Consider the following 20,509-nt stretch of genomic DNA (forward strand, 5'->3'; position numbering starts at 1 on the left):
TGCAGATCGGAATGATTATTTAAATATTTACTTAAGTTTGAAGGAAAGGTGGTAATACTAATCGCCACATTTGGCGAGGCGTGTCTTAAAGCGACACTTGAAGCGCGGCACTTCTCTGTTCTGTGATTCTGTGATTGCGGACTATCAATCAGAACAGATTATAAAATAATATACACCTTATTAAACTTTTTCAGAATACATTTTTATTTTTTTTAATGTCACAGATTACAATACAAAACATCTTTGACGAAGCAAACATTTTTAATTTTGTTAGGTAGTTAGACCAGTGTAGCGCTAATTTTGTGAAGCATGATTGGTTTTCAGAACAGGTGTGTTGACATTTTTTGACGTTGTGACAAAAAAAAAGACTTACCTCGATCTTTTTTTCCTGCTGACCTTTTACCCCAAGTTTACTAAAGCAATCAGTGTAACAATCTACATATGTTATTAATGAACTCAACTGTAATCCAAACACAGACGTGAAGCTCGTCCTCTGCAAGGGGTAGCAGTGTACCTTCCACTCTCGCTGCAATGATGTAATTCCATAGCAATTTGAAAATAAACGTTTTTTCTTGTCAGGAGAGCGACTTGCCATGGCTTTGGACCTGACATTTCCATAATTTACCATTTTTTGTGTATTTCTGCTGTGTGTGCGTGTGTAAATTTAGCTTAGAACACTTCACGCAACACGGACATCATTAAAGCTCATCTTTAAGCATTCACACACAGCATCAGCATTTTTAAAACAAGGAATGAATTTTATAAGCAAGAAAGAAAGATAGTATAAATCTATTTGTGGCAGCACAGTAGAAAGTTATGTACAAGTTTCACATTTGCGTCTCATTGCCAATAACTGTGGTTTGTTCAAAGATCGTCGATTAAAGTTACAGAGGTGTGACTAGATTTTAAAGACAGCGGGAGACTTAACTCTAGGAGATGCACTAATATTAATATAACCAAAATAATAATGATTATGTTTCGTATTATTCACTAATGATTATAAAGTGTGTATCAGCTAATCTCTACTTTACACTCTAAATTAAAGGAAAACTTGACAGATTTATAGTATTTAAATGAATAGTGATGACTTAAATTCATAATCTAGCCCCTTGACGGCGTGGCGCATTGGGAGAGTGGCCGTGCGCAACCCGAGGGTCCCTGGTTCAATCCCCACCTAGTACCAACCTCGTCACGTCCGTTGTGTCCTTGAGCAAGACACTTAATCCTTGCTCCTGATGGGTGCTGGTTAGCAGCGCCTTGTATGGCAGTTCCCTCCATCAGTGTGTGAATGTGTGTGTGAATGGGTAAATGTGGAAGTAGTGTCAAAGCGCTTTGAGTACCTTGAAGGTAGAAAACCTCTATACAAGTACAACCCTGTTCATTGTATTTGTTAACTTTTTTGTGAAAAAACAAAGCAAAACCAAATTATTTAGGGGGTTTATTTAGATATGTTTCTAATGATTCTCGGGCGCGGCCATCGCTGGTGCCCACTGCTCCCCTCACCTCCCAGGGGGTGATCAAGGGTGATGGGTCAAATGCAGAGAATAATTTCACCACACTTAGTGTGTGTGTGACAATCATTGGTACTTAACTTAACTTATATATGTTATTCACATCCTTAAAAAAAAAAAAAAAAAAAAGGTTTCAGATGTGGGTTCAAATCCAGGCTCGGGATCTTTCTGTGTGGAGTTTGCATGTTCTCCCCGTGAATGCGTGGGTTCCCTCCGGGTATTCCGGCTTCCTCCCACTTCCAAAGACATGCACCTGGGGATAGGTTGATTGGCAACACTAAATTGGCCCTAGTGTGTGAATGTGAGTGTGAATGTTGTCTGTCTATCTGTGTTGGCCCTGCGATGAGGTGGCGACTGGTCCAGGGTGTACCCCGCCTTCCGCCCGATTGTAGCTGAGATAGGCGCCAGCGCCCCCCGCGACCCCAAAAGGGAATAAGCGGTAGAAAAAATGGATGGATGGATGTATGAAAGATGGTTTCAACCAAATCCATCCAATCATTTGTTTTTAGTGCATGTGTCTGTGTATGCTTTAGGAGTGTTATGTTTGGGGCCCCAGAATTTAATGCTACGCTCATGATAGTAATCAATGCACTTCATTAAGGGGAAAATAGGTAAACAGTCCAGATAATTAACACCAAAAATAGACATCTCTCTGAGGGGAAATCCTTTATTAAGAGTGATGCAGGGACAAAACAAATTAAGTGATTTGACTAAGTCTGGATTAATTTGCATTGTAAAGAGATTTTTGGGATCAGCACAGAGAAAGATTCAAATTGGGTTTGGAACTACTGCGGGTTTCCAAGACGTGATGTAATAGATTACATCTGATGGGTGTTTTGCAGCTCACCAGAATCGCATTTCTGATATGGTGTTTACCCTGGAGAGCGAGTGGTTGGTGAGCACCGGCCATGACAAGAGTGTGAGCTGGATGTGCACGCAGAGCGGCAGCATGCTGGGGAGACACTACTTCACTTCCTGGGCCTCCTGCCTTCAGTATCATTCATTTACTTGCTGTTTATAAGGTACATATGTCCTTCAAGTTTTTTGGAGACTCTTAACTCTTTGCTCAGATATGATCATGAGACCCAGCACGCCTTTGTTGGTGATTACTCAGGACAGATCACACTGTTGAAGCTGGAGAAGCAGACCTATTCTATTATTACTACACTAAAGGGTCATGAAGGTAAATGTATACATGTCTAATATCGTATTCCTCATACCAGTTTTTACCGCACTATCCAGATTTGGTGAGACTAATTAACAGTATTGCATGAGTTAAAGGACCTCATTTTGCAGACCAGGTGTAGTCAACTCACTTGGAGCCGATTAGCGACTCACAGAGAGTACTTTGCCATGCCCTACACATTAGTACCCATCTAGAAGCTGGTGTTGTATATCCATCCATCCATCCATCCATCCATTTTCTACCGCTTATTTCCTTTGGGGTCCCGGGCGGCGCTGTTGCCTATCTCAGCTTCAATCGGTGTTGTATAACCAATTGAATTCCGACCACTTTGGAGCCGTACACTAGAGTTCCTTGAGAGATCATCAGGTGTGCTGCGCGAAGTTACTCAATTTGAATTAATTGGTTCTATAATGATCAGTGGTGTGCCGTCATGGGCCAGCAAGGCCTTCTCTGCTGGCCAAACATTACCACAAATCATGATCGTAATTAAAGATAAAATTATTTTTTTAATTCCTTTCCCTAAATATCTAAAAGTATTCATATTCTCTTCATGTTATAATAAGCTCGTTCCAGTGCTCTTGTTTTTAGTTTTAGTTTTTATCTAATCAGAATTCAGCTAGCTTATGTTGCCATGCTGTATGAATTCTGCCGGAGGCCTTCAGAATCAACAATGTGGGCGTCCATGCGCTGCAGGCGAACGGGATATACAGTGATAGACAGTTGCGATAGCCAATCAGATCACGAGTTGTTGTCAGTAAGGGCTTCTAGATGGCCTCATGTTAAACCACATGTCCCGTGATTAGATACTCATCAGGACCGTTAGCGGATTAATTTGAGAACGCCGAGTTGAGAGACAGTTGCGATAGCCAATCAGATCACAAGTTGTTGACAGTAGCCTATCTAAGCAGCCTGATGTTAACGAGACTGTGATTGGATACTCGCTTGTCATTCCAAAGTGAGTATCCATTCACAAGTTTCAATTTAGTAAGAAGCGGGAAGTGTTGCGCCGTAGCCAGACCAGGACAACAGTGAAGGAGAACAAAACGTTGATTAGGTGGGATATATATTGTGGTATCCCAGAAGAGTTGGTGCTGCAGGGAATTCCGGGTATTTGTTCTGTTGCGTTTAGGTTGTGTTGCGGTGCAAAAATTCTCCCAGAATGTGTTTGTCATTGTTGTTTAGTATGGTTTCACTATACCCTTAGTGTGACATGTATGGCTGTTGACGTATGAAGTATGCGCTTCATTCACATGTTTGTTCTAAATTAACAGGATCATTAAAAATGGCATTGATTGGACAGAGTGAAATTTTTTCTTGACATCTTCAACTAAAGACCGTTATTAACCCATCCAACACTACAATATATTTGCAAGACCATTTTCAGGAAGGATATTTAAATAGAAACTACATCTTGTGAGATGATGTCGGCCTCAGCCGACGTCGAATAATGTGTTCATATATTGGATTTTTTCACTTTTAATTTGTTTTTGCAATTTTAATTTTGACAGTACCACATAATATGTTTTAATTGCTGATGCGTTTTAATTGATTTTTAATACGCCAGAAAATAACGCATTTTGTATACTGTTTAGTTGATTCAATGCCCAGTAGGGCGTAAATGTGTTCATGTACAGTTGTGATCAAAATTATTCAACCCCCACACAATTTTTGGTGTTTTAGCAAGTTGGACATTTATTCTGTATTTTATTTATAGTCATATCAAATAAAGATGTGTCAAATAGACAAATGTAACTTAAATTGTAACACTGTATTTTACAAAATACCAAAAAAGGAAATTTTTCTTAATATCTCATTGAGAAAATTATTCAACCCCATAACACTTAAGAACAGAATTTGAATAAGGTCTTTTCAATCAGGTGTTGAAAACACCTGTAGATGTGATTAGAACCATAACGAGCAACAATTAAACTGATTGAAAAAGACTGTGACACTCAGCTTCTTGTAGATGGTCAATGGTGTATTTGCAGCATGGTGAGGTCCAGGGAATGGTCAAAGAAGTCAAGAGAGGAGGTAATTTCTCTTCATAAGAAATGATATGGATATAAGAAAATATCAAAGACATTACACATTCCAAGAGACACAGTTGGGAGCATAATTCGCAAGTTTAAAGCTAAAGGCACAGTGGAAACACTACCTGCGCATGGTAGAAAGAGGATGCTGTGTGGGTACAGTGGTGAAAAACCCCCGGGTAACAGCTGAGGAACTACAACAGGACATTGCAGAGGGGGGAACGCAGGTTTCGTCCCAGACAATAAGGCGCGCACTACGAGATGAAAGCCTCCATGCCAGAACTCCCAGGCGCACCCCACTTCTGACTACCAGGCACAAGAAAAATAGACTCCGGTATGCCAAAAATCTTCTGGACAAATCCCAAATGTTTTGGGAAACTGTTCTTTGGAGTGATGAGACAAAAGTGGAACTCTTTGGGTCTATGAATCAACGTTATGTCTGGAGGAGAAAAAATGAAGCTTACAAAGAGAAGAACACCTTGCCTACTGTTAAGCATGGTGGGGGGTCAATCATGCTCTGAGGCTGTTTTTCTGCCTCAGGTACCGGGAATCTCCAGCGCGTTCAAGGCATTATGAATTCTATTTCCTACCAGGATATATATTAGCTGCAAATGTCATGAAGTCAGTGACGAAGCTAAGGTTGGGAGACGTTGGACCTTCCAACAGGACAACGATCCCAAGCATACCTCCAAATCAACATCAGAGTGGTTGCAGAAGAAGGGCTGGAAGACTCTGGAGTGGCCTTCACAGTCGCCAGACCTAAATCCTATAGAAAACCTGTGGTGGGACTTGAAGAAGGCAGTTGCAGCACACAAGCCCAAGAATATGAATGAACTGGAGGCCTTTGCCCAAGAGGAATGGACTAAAATACCTGTAGATCGTTGCAAGAAGCTCGTGTCCAGTTATGTATCAAGTTTGAAGGATGTAATTACTGCCAAAGGGTGTTCTACTAAGTACTAAAGATGCATGTAACTAGGGGGTTGAATAATTTTGTCAATGAGATATTAGGAAAAATGTCTTTTTTTGGCATTTTGTAAGATACAGTGTTACAATTTATGTTGCATTTGTCTATTTGACACATCTTTATTTGATATGACTATAAACAAAATACGGAATAAATGTCCAACTTACTAAAACACCAAAATTGTGTGGGGGTTGAATAATTTTGAGCACAACTGTAAGGTATTTCTCCAGCAATGGTCATGTGGTGACATCCATTATGGTACTTTGAGAGGTCATCATTGAAGTCGGATATCACTGAAGGCCCAGGTGGGAAACGCACGGCCCCCGACTGATAATAATTATGATTTATTTACTACAAAAAAAATAATAAAAATAATACAATCATAAAAAAATAACACAGATGGAACAGTAGCAGCAATAGTATTAATAAATAAAATATAAAATAACAGAATAAAAATTAAAAACCTAAGAAAAGTTAAACATGATAATTTCAAAGGCAAATTAAAAAGGTTTGTCTTTCACCTTTTTTCATGCCGGTGACACGTACATGCTCTTCCACTAGATGGCAATAAGTACATAATTAACTTGGGTATCCATCCGTTTCCATTCATATACCAGAATGAATACAGGCCCTATTGAAATGAACAATGACTGAAATAATGAAGAAACTTCTAGATTATGTCCTGTGTAGTCATTAGGCTGTAACATCCAACACCATCTCTTTCCTTTTATAGCTCTTTGTAGGGGTAGGACTGCATAAGAAGGCAATTTTATGCCACAACACTAGTGGTGTTTTCTGAGAAGGAGCAAGCACAGCTCTTGTTGATTAGTCATTTAGCTTTCTGTGTTGGAATAGTGAATCATGGCAACTGACGCGACATCCAGATGGTTGTTTGAGCTGGAACTAATCGATGGCACATCAGTCACTTTAATTGTAAATATTTTTACTGAGGAAAATGTGTTTGATTGTGTTTGATGGCACTTTACCTTTGGGGTAAAAATATAAATGCCGGTAAAAGAAAAAGATATAAAAATTAAATAAATCCGTCAAGCTTTGGATGGTGCGTAGCGAGCCAGTGTTGCATTGGCCAACGCCGTGATAAGACTTTATATATCACTATAATACATGGGCTGTCAGAAGTTTACAAAAGAACAAGAGGAAACATTTGAGTCGTCGATTTTAGAAAGGATGGAAGTTAAATACTTCCAAAACAAGTCATACTTCGTTGCTTCACTGATATATCATATTTTCTTTTGTATCATTTCATCATGCTTTGTCATGGCCTTATTTCTGTAAAAAACTGTTTGTTTTTGGCTTAGTGCATTATTTCATAATGAAAACAAATGTCTTGGTACTGCTCCTGTGTGTTGATGTCAGGCAGCTGTGTAATTGTCACACCAATCATCTAGTTAATCATTTAGTTGGGATGGGATTAACCTTTCATTGACACATAAAAGTCACAGGGATAGATAAGGCGGGTATGCTATGTTGTCATCCTTGCCTTTTTTGATAAGGCCTGTCACTGGACAGGACTTTGTAAAAGGGGTATCTCCATCCGATATTTCATATTTGTCCCATATCAGCAAATGTGTCGGATTATATCAGCCTGCATCTAAAATCTTGGATATACAGGGGTGAGCGCTCCGGCACAAGCAGTCGTTCAGCGCGTTTACTTGCACAAAGCTGAACACCCAGCTAAAATCTACCTGTAAACGTACTTCAATTAGCCCCCAAGTTCATAATTTCTTGTATTTTAGTGAAAATATTAACACAAGGTAAATACTACTAGGAGCCAGCAGCTACCCAACAGCTAAGCATTAAATATCACACAAGACATTTGTGAATACAAACAAGAATCAAATAATTATAGTTGCATACACTTACATAAACAAACTCTACAAGGCAAAAGCATATTTGAAAATATCCAGTAACAAATGTGTCCACATCATTCAATTTCCTGTGTCAATAGCTTACCTTAATGAATTAGTGGCTAATATGTGTTACAAAGAAACAACAATTACCACTCCACTTCAACTTAAGTCCATTCCAGATGGTTGATAATAATTAGGCTAGGGTTTCTCATACCTAACATTGTTCTCTGTTTGAGTAATTACCCTTAATTAAGCATTTTCTTCTTCATAACATGGAAAACATTTGCAAGGGCACACCAACACACCTCCATGTTCTAATTTGGTCCTTTTTTTTTTTCCATTGGTCATTTTTTCAAGTACATTGAGAACCGGATGACTCATCTGACCAGATAATATCCCTGACTCCACATGCTGATTCACTACAGAGCATTCTCCTTTGAACATTTTTAAATGTGACATTTAACACCCTCAAATTTCCCACCAACGAGAAGGACAAGCAGTACAAAATTAGTGGATGGAAAATGCAAATCACTCATGACCTGATTTTTGTAAAAAAAAAAACCCGACGTGGCTCGGTTGATATAGCGGCTTTGCCAGCATCTTGAGGGTTCCAAATTCAATCCTCGCTTCCTCCATCTTAGTCACTGCCCTTGTGTCCTTGAGCAAAATACTATACCCACCTGTTCCCAGTGCCACCCACACTGGCTTATATGTATCTTTGAGTTATATACAACTTTGAGCGCTTTGAGTCACTGGAGAAAAGCGCTGTATAAATATACTTCACGTTCTTTTTCTTTAAAAAAAAATCTCTATCCAACTTACAGGTCTTGGTGCTTTGTTCAAAATGTATAACCCCTGTATGTTCATTTAAGTATACATAGAGTGGGTATGGAATGTTTTCAGACCCCCTTACTTTTTTCACTCTGTTTCATTTCAGTCATTTGCTAAAGTCAAAAAAGTTATTTTTTTTTCTAATTAATGTATATTCAGCACCCCATCTTGACAGAAAAAAATGCAAATAATTATTAAAAAAGAAAAACTGAAACATCACATGGTCAAAAGTATTCAGACCCTTTACTCAATTTGAGCTAGTACAGACATGAGACTTCTTGGGAATGATGCAACAAGTTTTTCACACCTGGGGATCCTCTGCCTTTCTTCTTTGCAGATCCTCTCTAGTTTGGCCAGGTTGGATAGCGAATGTTGGTGGACAGCAATTTTCAGGTCTCTCCAGTGATGCTCAATTGGGTTTAGGTCAAAGCTCTGGCAGGGCCAGTCTAAAATGTTCACAGAGTTGTTCCGAAACCACTCCTTTGTTATTTTAGCTATGTGCTTGGAGTCATTGTCTTATTGGAAGGTGAACTTTCGGCCCAGTCTGAGGTCCTGGGCACTCTGGAAGAGGTTTTCTCTGTACTTGGCCGCATTTATTTTTCCTTCAACTGCAAACAGTCATCCTGTCCCTGCAGCTGAAAAACACCTCCATATGATGATGCTGCCACCACCATGTTTCATTTCATTCGTGGGATTGTATTAGGCAGGTGATGAGCAGTGCCTGGTTTTCTCCACACATACAGTACTGCTTAGAACTAACGCCAAAAAGTTCAATCTTGGTCTCATCAGGCCAGAGAATCTTATTTCTCAGTCTGTGAGTCGTTCATGTGTTTTTGGCAAACTATGCAGTCTTTCATATGTTTTGCACTGAGGAGAGGGTTCCGTCGGGCCACTGTGCAATAAAGCCCCGACTGGTGGAGGGGCTGCACTGATAGTGGACTTTCTCCCATCTTTCTTTTGCATCTCTGAAACTCAGCCACAGTGAAACTCAGCCACAGTGATCTTTGTTTCTTCTTTACCTCTATCACCAAAGCTCTTCCTCCCACTATTGCTTAGTTTGGCTGCACGACCAGGTCTAGGAAGAGTTGAGGTCGTCCGGAACTTTTTTCTTTTAAGGGTTATGGAGCCCACTGTTCTGTTAGAAACCATGAGTGCTGCTCTTGTGCTGCTGAAAGTAGTGTATTTTCCTCCGCTATGAAATAAGTCTGCTCTGGCATATTTTTTCCCACAAAAGTCCGGTTTCATCACAATTAAAACTTGCCACTCTTTGAGCGTCTGTTTACTTTTTGGGAATCAAATTTAGTAGTAAAAATGGACAAAAGGTAAAAAAAAACGATGGTGTGCTGGAAAGCGCATTAATTGGTCAGGATGGCTACGCCTCCCCAAAATGTTGCACCCTGCTTTTTGCTTTGGGGCGGACCACAAAATGAATAAATAAAGCGTTCCTACACAGAGACATGGTTCGCACACAGAGGCACATTTGCCTTGATATAAAATTTTGTAAATTGAAAAGATGCAAATTACTTAATCAAAAGCTAGCTAAAACTTGTGTCATTGCTTAATAACCTAATTTGTCAAAATTATTAATGCTCATTTGTCAAATAATCAGTTATGTCACACTGTAGAGGACATAGAGTTGTAATTCAATGCAAATAAAGAGTCAACACATGTAGGTTTTTCGTCATGCGCGAGGTGGCACCAACAAAGCTCAAACGTTAAAATGACTTCTTATATTTTGCAGGCAGCATAGGAGCTTTGTGGTGGGACCCCATCCATAGGCTACTCTTCTCAGGGGCGTCCGACCACAGCGTCATCATGTGGGACATAGGGGGACGCAAAGGGCGCACCTTACTGTTGCATGGACACCAGTAAGTCATGCAACCTCACTCAATCTGCTATCTCTTCTTTGTTTTTGTACAAACCCCGTTTTCATATGAGTTGGGAAATTGTTTTAGATGTAAATATAAACGGAATACAATGATTTACAAATCGTTTTCAGCCCATATTCAGTTGAATGTGCTACAAAGACAACATATTTGATGTTCAAACTGGTAAACAATTTTTTTTTTGCAAATAATCATTAAGTTTAGAATATGATGCCAGCAACACGCGACAAAGAAGTTGGGAAAGGTGGCAATAAATACTGATAAAGTTGAGGAATGCTCATCAAACACTTATTTGGAACATGCCACAGGTATGCAGGCTAATTGGGAACAAGTGGGTGCCATGATTGGGTATTAAAGCAGTTACCATCAAATGTCAAAAATGCTCAGTCTTTCACAAGAAAGGATGGGGTGAGGTACACCCCTCTGTCCACAACTGCGTGAGCAAATAGTCAAACAGTTTAAGAACAACGTTTCTGAAAGTGCAATTGCAAGAGATTTAGGGATTTCAACATCTACGGTCCATAATATCATCAAAACGTTCAGAAAATCTGTATAAATCACTCCACGTAAGCGGCATGACTGTGACCTTCGATCCCTCAGACGGCACTGTATCAAAAACCGACATCAATCTCTATAGGATATCACCACATGGGCTCAGGAACACTTCAGAATACCACTGTAAGTAACTACAGTTTGTCGCACCATCTGTAAGTGCAAGTTAAAGCTCTACTATGCAAAGCGAAAGCCATTCATCAACAACATCCAGAAACGCCGCCAGCTTCTCTAGGCCCGAGATAATCTAAGATGGACTGATGCAAAGTGGAAAAGTGTTCTGTGGTCTGACGAGTCCACATTTCAAATTGTTTTAGGAAAAATTTGACATCGTGTCATCCGGACCTATGGAGAAGTGAACCATCCAGACTGTTATCGACGCAAAGTGCAAAGTTCAAAGTTCAAAAGCCAGCATCTGTGATGGTATGGGGGTGCATTAGTGTCCAAGGCATAGGTAACTTACACATCTGTGAAGGCACCATTAATGCTGAAAGGTACATACAGGTTTTGGAACAACATATGCTGCCATCCAAGCGCCGTCTTTGTCATGGACGCCCCTGCTTATTTCAGCAAGACAATGCCAAGCCACATTCAGCACGTGTTACAACAGCGTGGCTTTGTAAAAAAAGAGTGCGGGTACTTTCCTGGCACGCCTGCAGTCCATACCTGTCTCCCATCGAAAGTGTGTGGCGCATTATGAAGCGGAAAATACGACAGCGCAGACCCCGGACTGTTGAACGACTGTAGCTCTACATAAAACAAGAATGGGAAATAATTCCACTTTCAAAGCTTCAACAATTAGTTTCCTTAGTTCCCAAATGTTTATTGAGTGCTGTTAAAAGAAAAGGTGATGTAACACAGTGGTGAATATGCCCTTTCCCATCTACTTCGGCACGTGTTGCAGCCATGAAATTGTAAGTTAATTATTTGTAAAAAAAAAAAAGTTTATGAGTTTGAACATCGAATATCTTGTCTTTGTAGTGCATTCAATTGAATATGGGTTAAAAAGGATTTGCAAGTCATTGTATTCCATTTATATTTACATTTAACACAATTTCCCAACTCATATGGAAACGGGGTTTGCATCACCATTGAATTTCATACTGGTTTCACACTGGTCTCAAATAACTAGTTACACGGCCCGTATGCACTATGGAAAAGCGGTGGGATGCAAAAGGTGTAACTTCTTCCCATTACCCGTTTGAGATATGTTTAAGAAAAAAAATGTCAACAATAATAATTTTATTGAGTCCTAGATTGTTGTCCAGCTATATGTATGTATATTCTGTACTACATGTACAATATGGAACTGACGATGGCATACTCAATAAATGTTCATAAAAAAATTAATCATATCTACGGTGGCCGATAGGGACAAATGCACTGCAATGTCCAAACGCTCCAAACACAGAAGTTATATCAACCCACAAACATTATGAAACACATTCAACGAGAACATTTTGTATAAGAAAAATGCAGAGATCACGTAAACACTGCAGTATCAAAGACAAATGCCAAAGAAAAATCCTGCAAATCACAAAAACGCACACTTTCCCCATAACTGCATGACTGTTAACCAATAGCCTGGTAAACTTCTGTATTGTTCTCTGAACTTGCAGAATTCTCTCTTGCATGTGTTTCGGGGGATTTGTGTGTGTAACATTGGTCTTCTGCATTTGTTTTTGATCCTGCAGGCTTCATGTGATTGCAGCATTTTTCTGTCGCACTTGTTTTTTATACCTTGTGAGTTTGTGTGTTAATTGCCCTTGTCGGCCACAGTACATTTGTGGCTTTTGTTGACACTCTCTTCCAGACTCTTTTGTCACACACAGGCCTTAGAGATGTCACTAACTTCTGACTGCCTGGTCTTTAACTCCACCGGTTTCCATGCAGATTTTCACTATCTTCAACCCCTGCCCATTTTTACACCATTGACTCACCTCACATTTCTTTTTTAATATTATTTTGTTTTACTTATAAAGTATTTGTATAATGAAACTATATAACCCTTTCAACATTCCGGCGTTTTGACTGTTTTTAAATTTTTTTTTAGTGAGCGTGTCCAGGCTCTGTGCTACATGCAGCTGACCAGGCAGTTGATGTCGTGCTCAGCTGACGGAGGTATCGCCGTGTGGAACATGGACACAGCCAGAGAGGAGGTTTGCAGCAATATTACTTTCCAAAGGGTGTGGGTTGTGACTAGGGGGTGTCCAGATCCGACGTATATATCGTTTCCATAACAGTAAAAAACAAGTTGGATTAGACCGTCTGCGTGTAAAATCTACAATATAAGCAACAATACAATAACCTCGTGAAAGCTTGAGAATCAGTTAAGCACACCAATAAGCACACAAGGTTGATATTTTATTTTAGTGAAGTAACTTACAAAGGGCAACCAGGGTAGGCCCCTCAAAACTAGAAACTACCCAACGGCTAGACACACAATAGCACAAAAGATAGACATATGTCATAAGAATCCTTAATAAAACGATATTGGTGTTTAAAACACATTTGTGAATATGAATAAGTGTTATCCATCCATCTTTTTCCGCTTATCTGTGATAATTTCATTGGATCAATAATTTTCTTAAATTCCACACTACAAAATAATACAAGTAAATAAATGGGAGCCCCCCTATTTCGCACCTTTTTCATTAAAGTGCTGGCACTCACAGTCACAACTTGCTTTGGCCCAAAGGTTACTTATTTATTCATTAAAAAAACACAGAAACTGTAGCGCAAACTTGTGGGATTCTTTGTTTGGTCACTTGATTCAGGGGAATAAAATGCAGGCAAACAAACTACTTTGTTACATGCAATGATTGTCTGATCACTGAGAGAGTGCACCAAAATTGGAGCAAAAAATTTGTATATGTTAGTTTATATTGGCTGATATGGAACAATTATTATACTGAAAAGCTAATCTGTTGTCATTTTATTTTATTTTGATTTAGTAAAACCTTTTAATTTTTCATGTGTCTGCAGGCTCCTCAGTGGTTGGAAAGCGACTCTTGTCAGAAGTGTGAGCAGCCTTTCTTTTGGAATGTCAAGCAGATGTGGGACACCAAGACATTGGGACTCAGACAGGTACACGTGTTGTGTCAGCAGCAGGGTGCTTTTGTAACAGTTCCTACTGAATCTTAATTGGCGTGTTTGCTGTGTTGCAGCACCATTGCAGGAAGTGTGGCAAAGCTGTGTGTGGGAAATGTAGTTCTAAACGCTCCACATATCCAATCATGGGCTTTGAGTTCCCAGTGCGGGTGTGCGACGCCTGTTTTGACTCTATTAAGGAAGAAGAGTGAGTCAAGTCTTCTGTACACGTTTGCTTTTTTTTTCTGCTTTATGACCACTTGGGGATAACTGTGCTGATTTTTGTCTGTTTATTTGCAGTCGAACTCCGTTGGCCACATTCCATGAGGGGAAACACAACATCGCTCGCATGCACATGGACCCATCCAGAGGCCTGATGGTCACCTGTGGAAGTGACCGCATTGTGAAGGTTGACAGTTCTTTTGAAAACATATTTTTCCATGCATTTTGGCCTCTTGTTCACATGCAAACATTATTTGTCTTTAAAGTCATGCAGAAAACATTCAGAATGTTTCCAGGGCTTTGTGTGTATAGAAAGATCTGTGTTTTCATTGACATAGCCTGAAGCTGTGCTGCATGTTCTGGACTTGAGCTGCACAAATCTGCATAAAATGTGAATCATGATTTTCTCGCTTAAAATTAAGATTGCGATTCTCTGAGACGCACGCTTACTTGCTTACTTGCTTATGGCAGTCCATCGATGTCGATGATGACGTTGCTCCAAACGAAGTATTGGATTGGTTATTGTTGTGCTTTTCGCCTGTGCATAGCCAGGTGGCTGCTCAGGCCTATGCGTGATCCACAGACTTTGTCACAGGAGGGGCAGGGGAAGGCAGCGGTGATGGTCGCTGGTGCTGTGGCACGTTGGTGTCTTTGTGCACGCCGCTGTGCTCTCCGCTCTGTGAACTTCTCCTGAAGATGAGTGATTCCCTGGTGGCAAGTAGAGCTCCAAGTCTGGCGGTCAGCAGCCAGGGACTCCAGTGCTGGTGGTTTGATGTCACACTTTTTCAGGAGAGTTTTAATGTGGTCCTTGTACCGTTTTTTCTGGCCCCCGGCAGACCTTTGACTGACTGAAAGCTGGCCATACAATATTTGACGGGGTAGGCGGTGGGCTGGCATACGAATCACATGTCCGACCCATCTTAGGTGTTTTTGGCCAAGGAGTGCTGTGATGCTGGGTGTGTTGGTCCGGTCATAAATTTCAGTGTAGGGCACCCTGTCTTCCCAGGTCAGACCCAGGATCATTTGGAGGCAGCGGATGTGGAAGGCCTCGAGACTCTGGATGTGCCTCTGGTAGGGTGTCCAGGTTTCGGAACTATAGAGCAGCGTGGAGAGGCAGACTGCCTTATACACGACTGTCTTGGTGGAGATGGTTAGATTCCTGTTCAGGAAAACCCTGGACCGTAGCCTTCCAAAGGCAGCAGAGGCAAGGCCAATACGGGCCTGGACGTCATCGTCAATGGTGCAGGTTGGCGACAGGGTGCTTCCGAGGTAGGTGAAGTGGTGGACGGTGGCTAATGGGTGCCCGTCAAGGGTGAAGATTGGCGTGTTTGGCTGGGGAGTAAACTCCTGCACGAGTATTTGTGTTTTCTTGGTGTTTATCTGAAGACCAATGGCACTGTAGATGGAGGCTACCACATTCAGTGCGCGCTGGAGAGACTCTGGTGAGTGTGCAAGTACAGCGCAGTCATCTGCATACTGTAGTTCCAGAATATGCTGGGTGGTGAGTTTAGTGCTGGCTTGGAGGCGACGGATGTTAAAAAGGTTACCATCCAGCCGGTATTGTATCTGAATCCCATCTGTGGGGTCCAGGTGTTTATGGGACAGGAGGGTGACAGTGGAAATAAACATGTTGAATATGGTTGGGGCAAGGACACACCCTTGCTTGACCCCCACATCCACACTGAAAAATGGGGATTGTTGGCCGCCGTTGCTCACACAGGCCTGCATGCCATCATGTAGCTGTCGCAGTAGGTTGCAGAACTTTGCTGGTACACCTAGTTTTCCAAGTACTTCCCACAGCAAGTCCCGGTTTACTGTATCGAAGGCTTTGGACAGGTCAATGAATGCCATGTACAAGTCTTTGCGGTGTTCTCTGCATTTTTCCTGTACCTGTCTGGCCACAAAGATCATGTCTGCGGTGCTCCGATCACGTCTAAAGCCGCATTGAGATTCGGGCAGGATGTTTTCGGTTACATGAGTTGCTACTCGATGTAACATGATCCTTGCTAGCACCTTCCCGGCTGCGGATAGTAGGGAGATACCTCTGCTGTTGCCGCAGTCTGCTTTGTCGCCTTTGCGCTTATAGATCGTTATGATGTTAGCATCCTTCCAATCTTGTGGGATGACTTCAGACGACCAGATGGCAGTGATCAGCTGGTGCATTCTGCGGTGCAGGAGATATCCACCGTGCTTCAGGATTTCTCCCGGGATCTTGTCAAGGCCTGGGCTCTTGTTGTTTTTTAGACCCTTGATGGCCTTGAGTACCTCTGAGAAGCTTGGAGAGGAGTCCAGCGAGTCTACAGGGGGCAGGCATGGGAGGTCAGAGAGTATGTCTGTCTGTACAGGGTTTGTGGTGTTCAGCAGTACCCTGAAGTGCTCAGCCCATCTGTCCAGGATCTGTTGTTTGTCCTTATAGAGAGTGGTTCAGTCAGCTGATCTAACTGGGGTGATGTTCTTCCTCTGTGGGCCATAGATGGACTTGATGGAGTCGTAGAAGGCATGAGAGTTGTTGGTGTCTGCGTGATGTTGTATTTCGCGGGCCTTCTGTGTCCACCAGTCATTCTCCATGGCTCTGAGGGTGCGTTGGGTTTCACTTCTGAGGCGGATGAGCTGAGCCTTCAGGACGGTGGATTGAGGGTTTGATATGTGAGCTGCAAGGGCCTTGTGCTTTGCCTGAAGCAGGTCATAGATTCCTGGCGCACTATTGTCAAACCAGTCTTGATGTCGCCTTGTGGTGTACCCTATAGATTCCACGGCCGCCTGGTGGAGGGCAGCGCGTAGGGTGCTCCAGGTAGTTCCAGTGTCCAGCTCTGGTGGCACTTCAGGAATCTTGAACAGCTGATCTGCTACATTTTTCCTGAGCTGGTTGACGCAGTGCGTGGACTTCAGTGCATCGCAGTTGAGCCTCTTGGAAGGTGGTGTTTTTCTCTGTTGAGGACGTATTTCTAAGTCAATCTTTGTTCTGATCAGGCGGTGCTCAGTCCAACAGTCAGCTCCACGCATGGCCCTAGTGATGCGCACCTCTTTCCTGTCCGCGTGGCGGGTGATGATGTAATCTAGGAGATGCCAGTGTTTAGAGCGAGGGTGTTGCCAGGATGTTTTGTACTTGTTTTTCAGTTGGAACAAGGTGTTTGTGATGACCAGTTGATGCTCAGAACACAGAGTGAGAAGACTGAGACCATTGCTGTTGAGCTTGCCAACACCGTGCCGACCCATCACTTCCCTCCACAGTACACTGTCCGAGCCCACTCTTGCGTTAAAATCCCCTAGAAGGATGAGCTTGTCAGTGAGTGGTGTTTTGCTGATGACGGAGTGCAGGGAGGCATAGAACTCTTCCTTACATTGAGGGTCGGCAATCAGTGTTGGGGCATAGGCGCTGATGAGGGTGCAGTAACGGTTATTTGTGAGGGGAATCCTCCAGGTCATCAACCTTTCACTAATGCCAACTGGAGATTCGGGAAGCTTCTGAAGTAGGGAGGTCCGCACAGCGAAGCCTACACCATGGAGGCGACGGGAGCCTTCCGGAAGCCCTTTCCAGAAGAAAGTGTATCCTTCTCCCACCTCGGCTATGGAGTCCTCTCCATGGAAGCGGGTCTCGCTGAGGGCCGCAATGTCGATGTTATACCTCTTCAGTTCGTGCGCCACCAACGCTGTTCTTCTGCGGGCACGAGATGAATCATCACGCACATCCAAAAGCGTACGGACGTTCCAAGTCGCTAGTGTGAGTGTCAGTCGGGTTTTATTCTTGTGTTTTCGACCGCATGGGGGGATGACCCGGCAGCTGCGGTAGGCTGCCCGGGAGGGGAGGAACAGACCATTTTTAGGCCACATTTTCTAGGCCCTTCCCATCTCAGGGTGAGCAGGGTGGGGCTGCTCAGTCACGTGGGGAGCTGCCGAAGAGACACGCTGTTCCATCCAGTACCTCAGCGACCGTCTATCCCACACCGCCTGCGTGCAGAGTTGGGCTAGATACTCCCAGTCACATCCAGACCTGTATCTGCCACCCTTCTCCATCGCCGCAGGACTTGGAGGGGAGGGGATGGGGTGGGAAAGGGGGTGAGGGTGTTTGGAGCAGGCCTGCGCAAGGAGTAGATTAGAGTGAAGAAAGTGGTGCGCAGTCACTACCCTCACTACCTTGGCTCCCCCCTACGTCTTCCAGTGGCATGAAAAGCTCATGACGACCTTCTACAGGAAGGAGTTGCAGAAGACTGCCAGCACACTGGTCTGTTGATGGCTGCCTGATGCGGGTCTTCCGAACAGATTTGTCGTTAGGGGTTTACTCCCGTAGCCAAACACACACGGTGCACCCAGTAGGCAGTGAGGCACCTTTAACCTTCATCCGCCTTTACTGCCGGAGGCGACGCGTCATTATCCGCCAGTTCCGCCGTTGAGGTTTTTGGATCGCGCTTCGTCTGGAACCTCCCCCTCGACCTTACCGCCATGGTTGAACCTACCAGGAGCCGAGGCTCCCGACGGCATCGCTCTTAGGTTCATTGGAACACACAAGGCTCTCCACCACGACAAGGTGGCGACCCATGGAGACGCACGCACGCATCTACACACACACCATCTTGTGTATTATAATTATCATTATACTCTTCACTGTCCCTCTCTGCTTCAAAGAAACTTCCAAAGGTTTTTTTTTGCATTTCTTAATGGGAGTCAATTAATTAATGCGATTGCTTCTACCGTAAGCTGGCACACAAAAGCCGGCGTGCCAGGGCAGTGGTACCAACTTGCCCTGGCTGTGGCAAAGCTGGATGAAGAGACCACCTTCGCATTTATGACATTCATTTTTTGTCACCTATAACACAGATAACATGTATTGTTTGGCTAGTATAGGGTGCAGCATATTTCCAGGGCTAGTGGTATTTAAGCCGGCCAAATTTTAGAATACAAAGATATTGTTACATATATTAGCCACAGATATATAGGGGTACGAAAGGTTTTGTATACGTTTATTGACATGCCTTAATTGGTTCCAAACGGTGCCTGTAACAGCGCGGTAAAACTAATGATCAAACAAAACAGAAGTCATCGTCATTTTCCACCCACTGCACCTGTAGTGAGCAAAGTTGTCCAAAAAAATGGCGCCATAGCACAAACAATGACACACCTTTTCAGTGTCTGTCTGTATAATTTGAAAACTTTGTTGAATACAAAGCAATATGGCCGTGAGTGAAAAAAAATCCATAAATTAGCCGCAGGGTTCAAAGCGTTGGAAAAAAGTTGCGACTTATAGTCCAGAAAATATGATATTTGTTTTTCGTTTAGCATTTTTAATTTATTGGCCACCACTTTAGTGAAAAAGTACATGATCGCCATTGCCAATGCCTTTTAATCCCGATAACAAGTGCCAATGCCTTATGGCTGAAACTTTATTTATTTTTAGTGCCTCAGACAAAAAGTAACGAGCAGCTAATTGTCTGTTGCCATACACAGTGTTGAGCCGCTCCCTCAAGCTATTAATATTCACTTCCCTTACGGCAAATAAACTACATTTTTTAGTATCTCAAGTAGCAATATCATCTAGTATTATCACTGGAACACGAGGCTAAACATGTTAACATTGTAAGCAAGCCAGGAGAAGGCATGCTAACAGCTAAGGTAGCTTGAAACAACACCAAAAACATACCACCTTCCAGCAGGAAGTAAGCAGATTTAACATGAAATTAACAATTACAGTATTTTTCGGACTATAAGTCGCAGTTTTTATCATAGTTTGGCCAGGGGTGCGACATATACTCCGGAGCATTTGGTTAGTTATGCATCATATAACGTACACTTAATCAGCCTGTTCTTCATTATTCTGCATTTATTTTAAATTGCCTTTCAAATGCCTATTCTTGATGGTGGATTTTATCAAATAAATTTCCCCCAAAAATGCGACTTATACTCCAGTGCGACATATATGTTTTTTATCCTTTATTATTCATTTTCGGTCGGTGCGACGTATACTCCGGAGCTATTTATAATCCGAAAAATACGTTAGATTAAAAAAAGAGTCTAGAAACTGGGTAATTTAACAGCAACTTTTGGTGTTTCAGCATTGTCACAGTCAGTACATGACATGTAAGAGGAGGGTGGATCGATACATACTTTGGTGGTGACGATAGTACTGTGATTAGGTCGATATTTTTATCTTCTCAAAATCCTTTTTAGTTGTTTTTGGTAAACTCTCAGTGACAAATTTCCTGGACACCGGAGGATTTTAAGTGCAAAAACCACAAGTGTTGAATTAGTGATGTTTCGAGCATGGATTTACTCTGCCGATTCCGATACCGTTCATCCTCGAGTGAGATTGGCTGATACCAATATACAAAATAACAGTATATTTATAAATATATATATGGTGAGTGCTATTGC

The 20,509-nt window shown here is 42.3% G+C and overlaps 1 protein-coding gene across 1 annotated transcript in view; it reads left to right on the forward strand.

Annotated features, from left to right (window-relative positions):
• wdfy1 (WD repeat and FYVE domain containing 1) overlaps nucleotides 1-20,509 on the forward strand; it is a 36,373-nt gene that overhangs the window by 13,613 nt on the left and 2,251 nt on the right. The window contains exons 5-11 of the mRNA XM_061918852.1: nucleotides 2,354-2,504; nucleotides 2,582-2,694; nucleotides 10,135-10,261; nucleotides 12,885-12,990; nucleotides 13,817-13,918; nucleotides 13,999-14,129; nucleotides 14,222-14,330. Of these exons, the coding sequence (XP_061774836.1) occupies nucleotides 2,354-2,504; nucleotides 2,582-2,694; nucleotides 10,135-10,261; nucleotides 12,885-12,990; nucleotides 13,817-13,918; nucleotides 13,999-14,129; nucleotides 14,222-14,330 (839 nt within the window). The remainder of the gene's footprint in view (nucleotides 1-2,353; nucleotides 2,505-2,581; nucleotides 2,695-10,134; nucleotides 10,262-12,884; nucleotides 12,991-13,816; nucleotides 13,919-13,998; nucleotides 14,130-14,221; nucleotides 14,331-20,509) is intronic.

The sequence above is a fragment of the Nerophis ophidion genome, linkage group LG13 (genome assembly GCF_033978795.1).
Source record: "Nerophis ophidion isolate RoL-2023_Sa linkage group LG13, RoL_Noph_v1.0, whole genome shotgun sequence".
Lineage (NCBI taxonomy): Eukaryota > Metazoa > Chordata > Actinopteri > Syngnathiformes > Syngnathidae > Nerophis > Nerophis ophidion.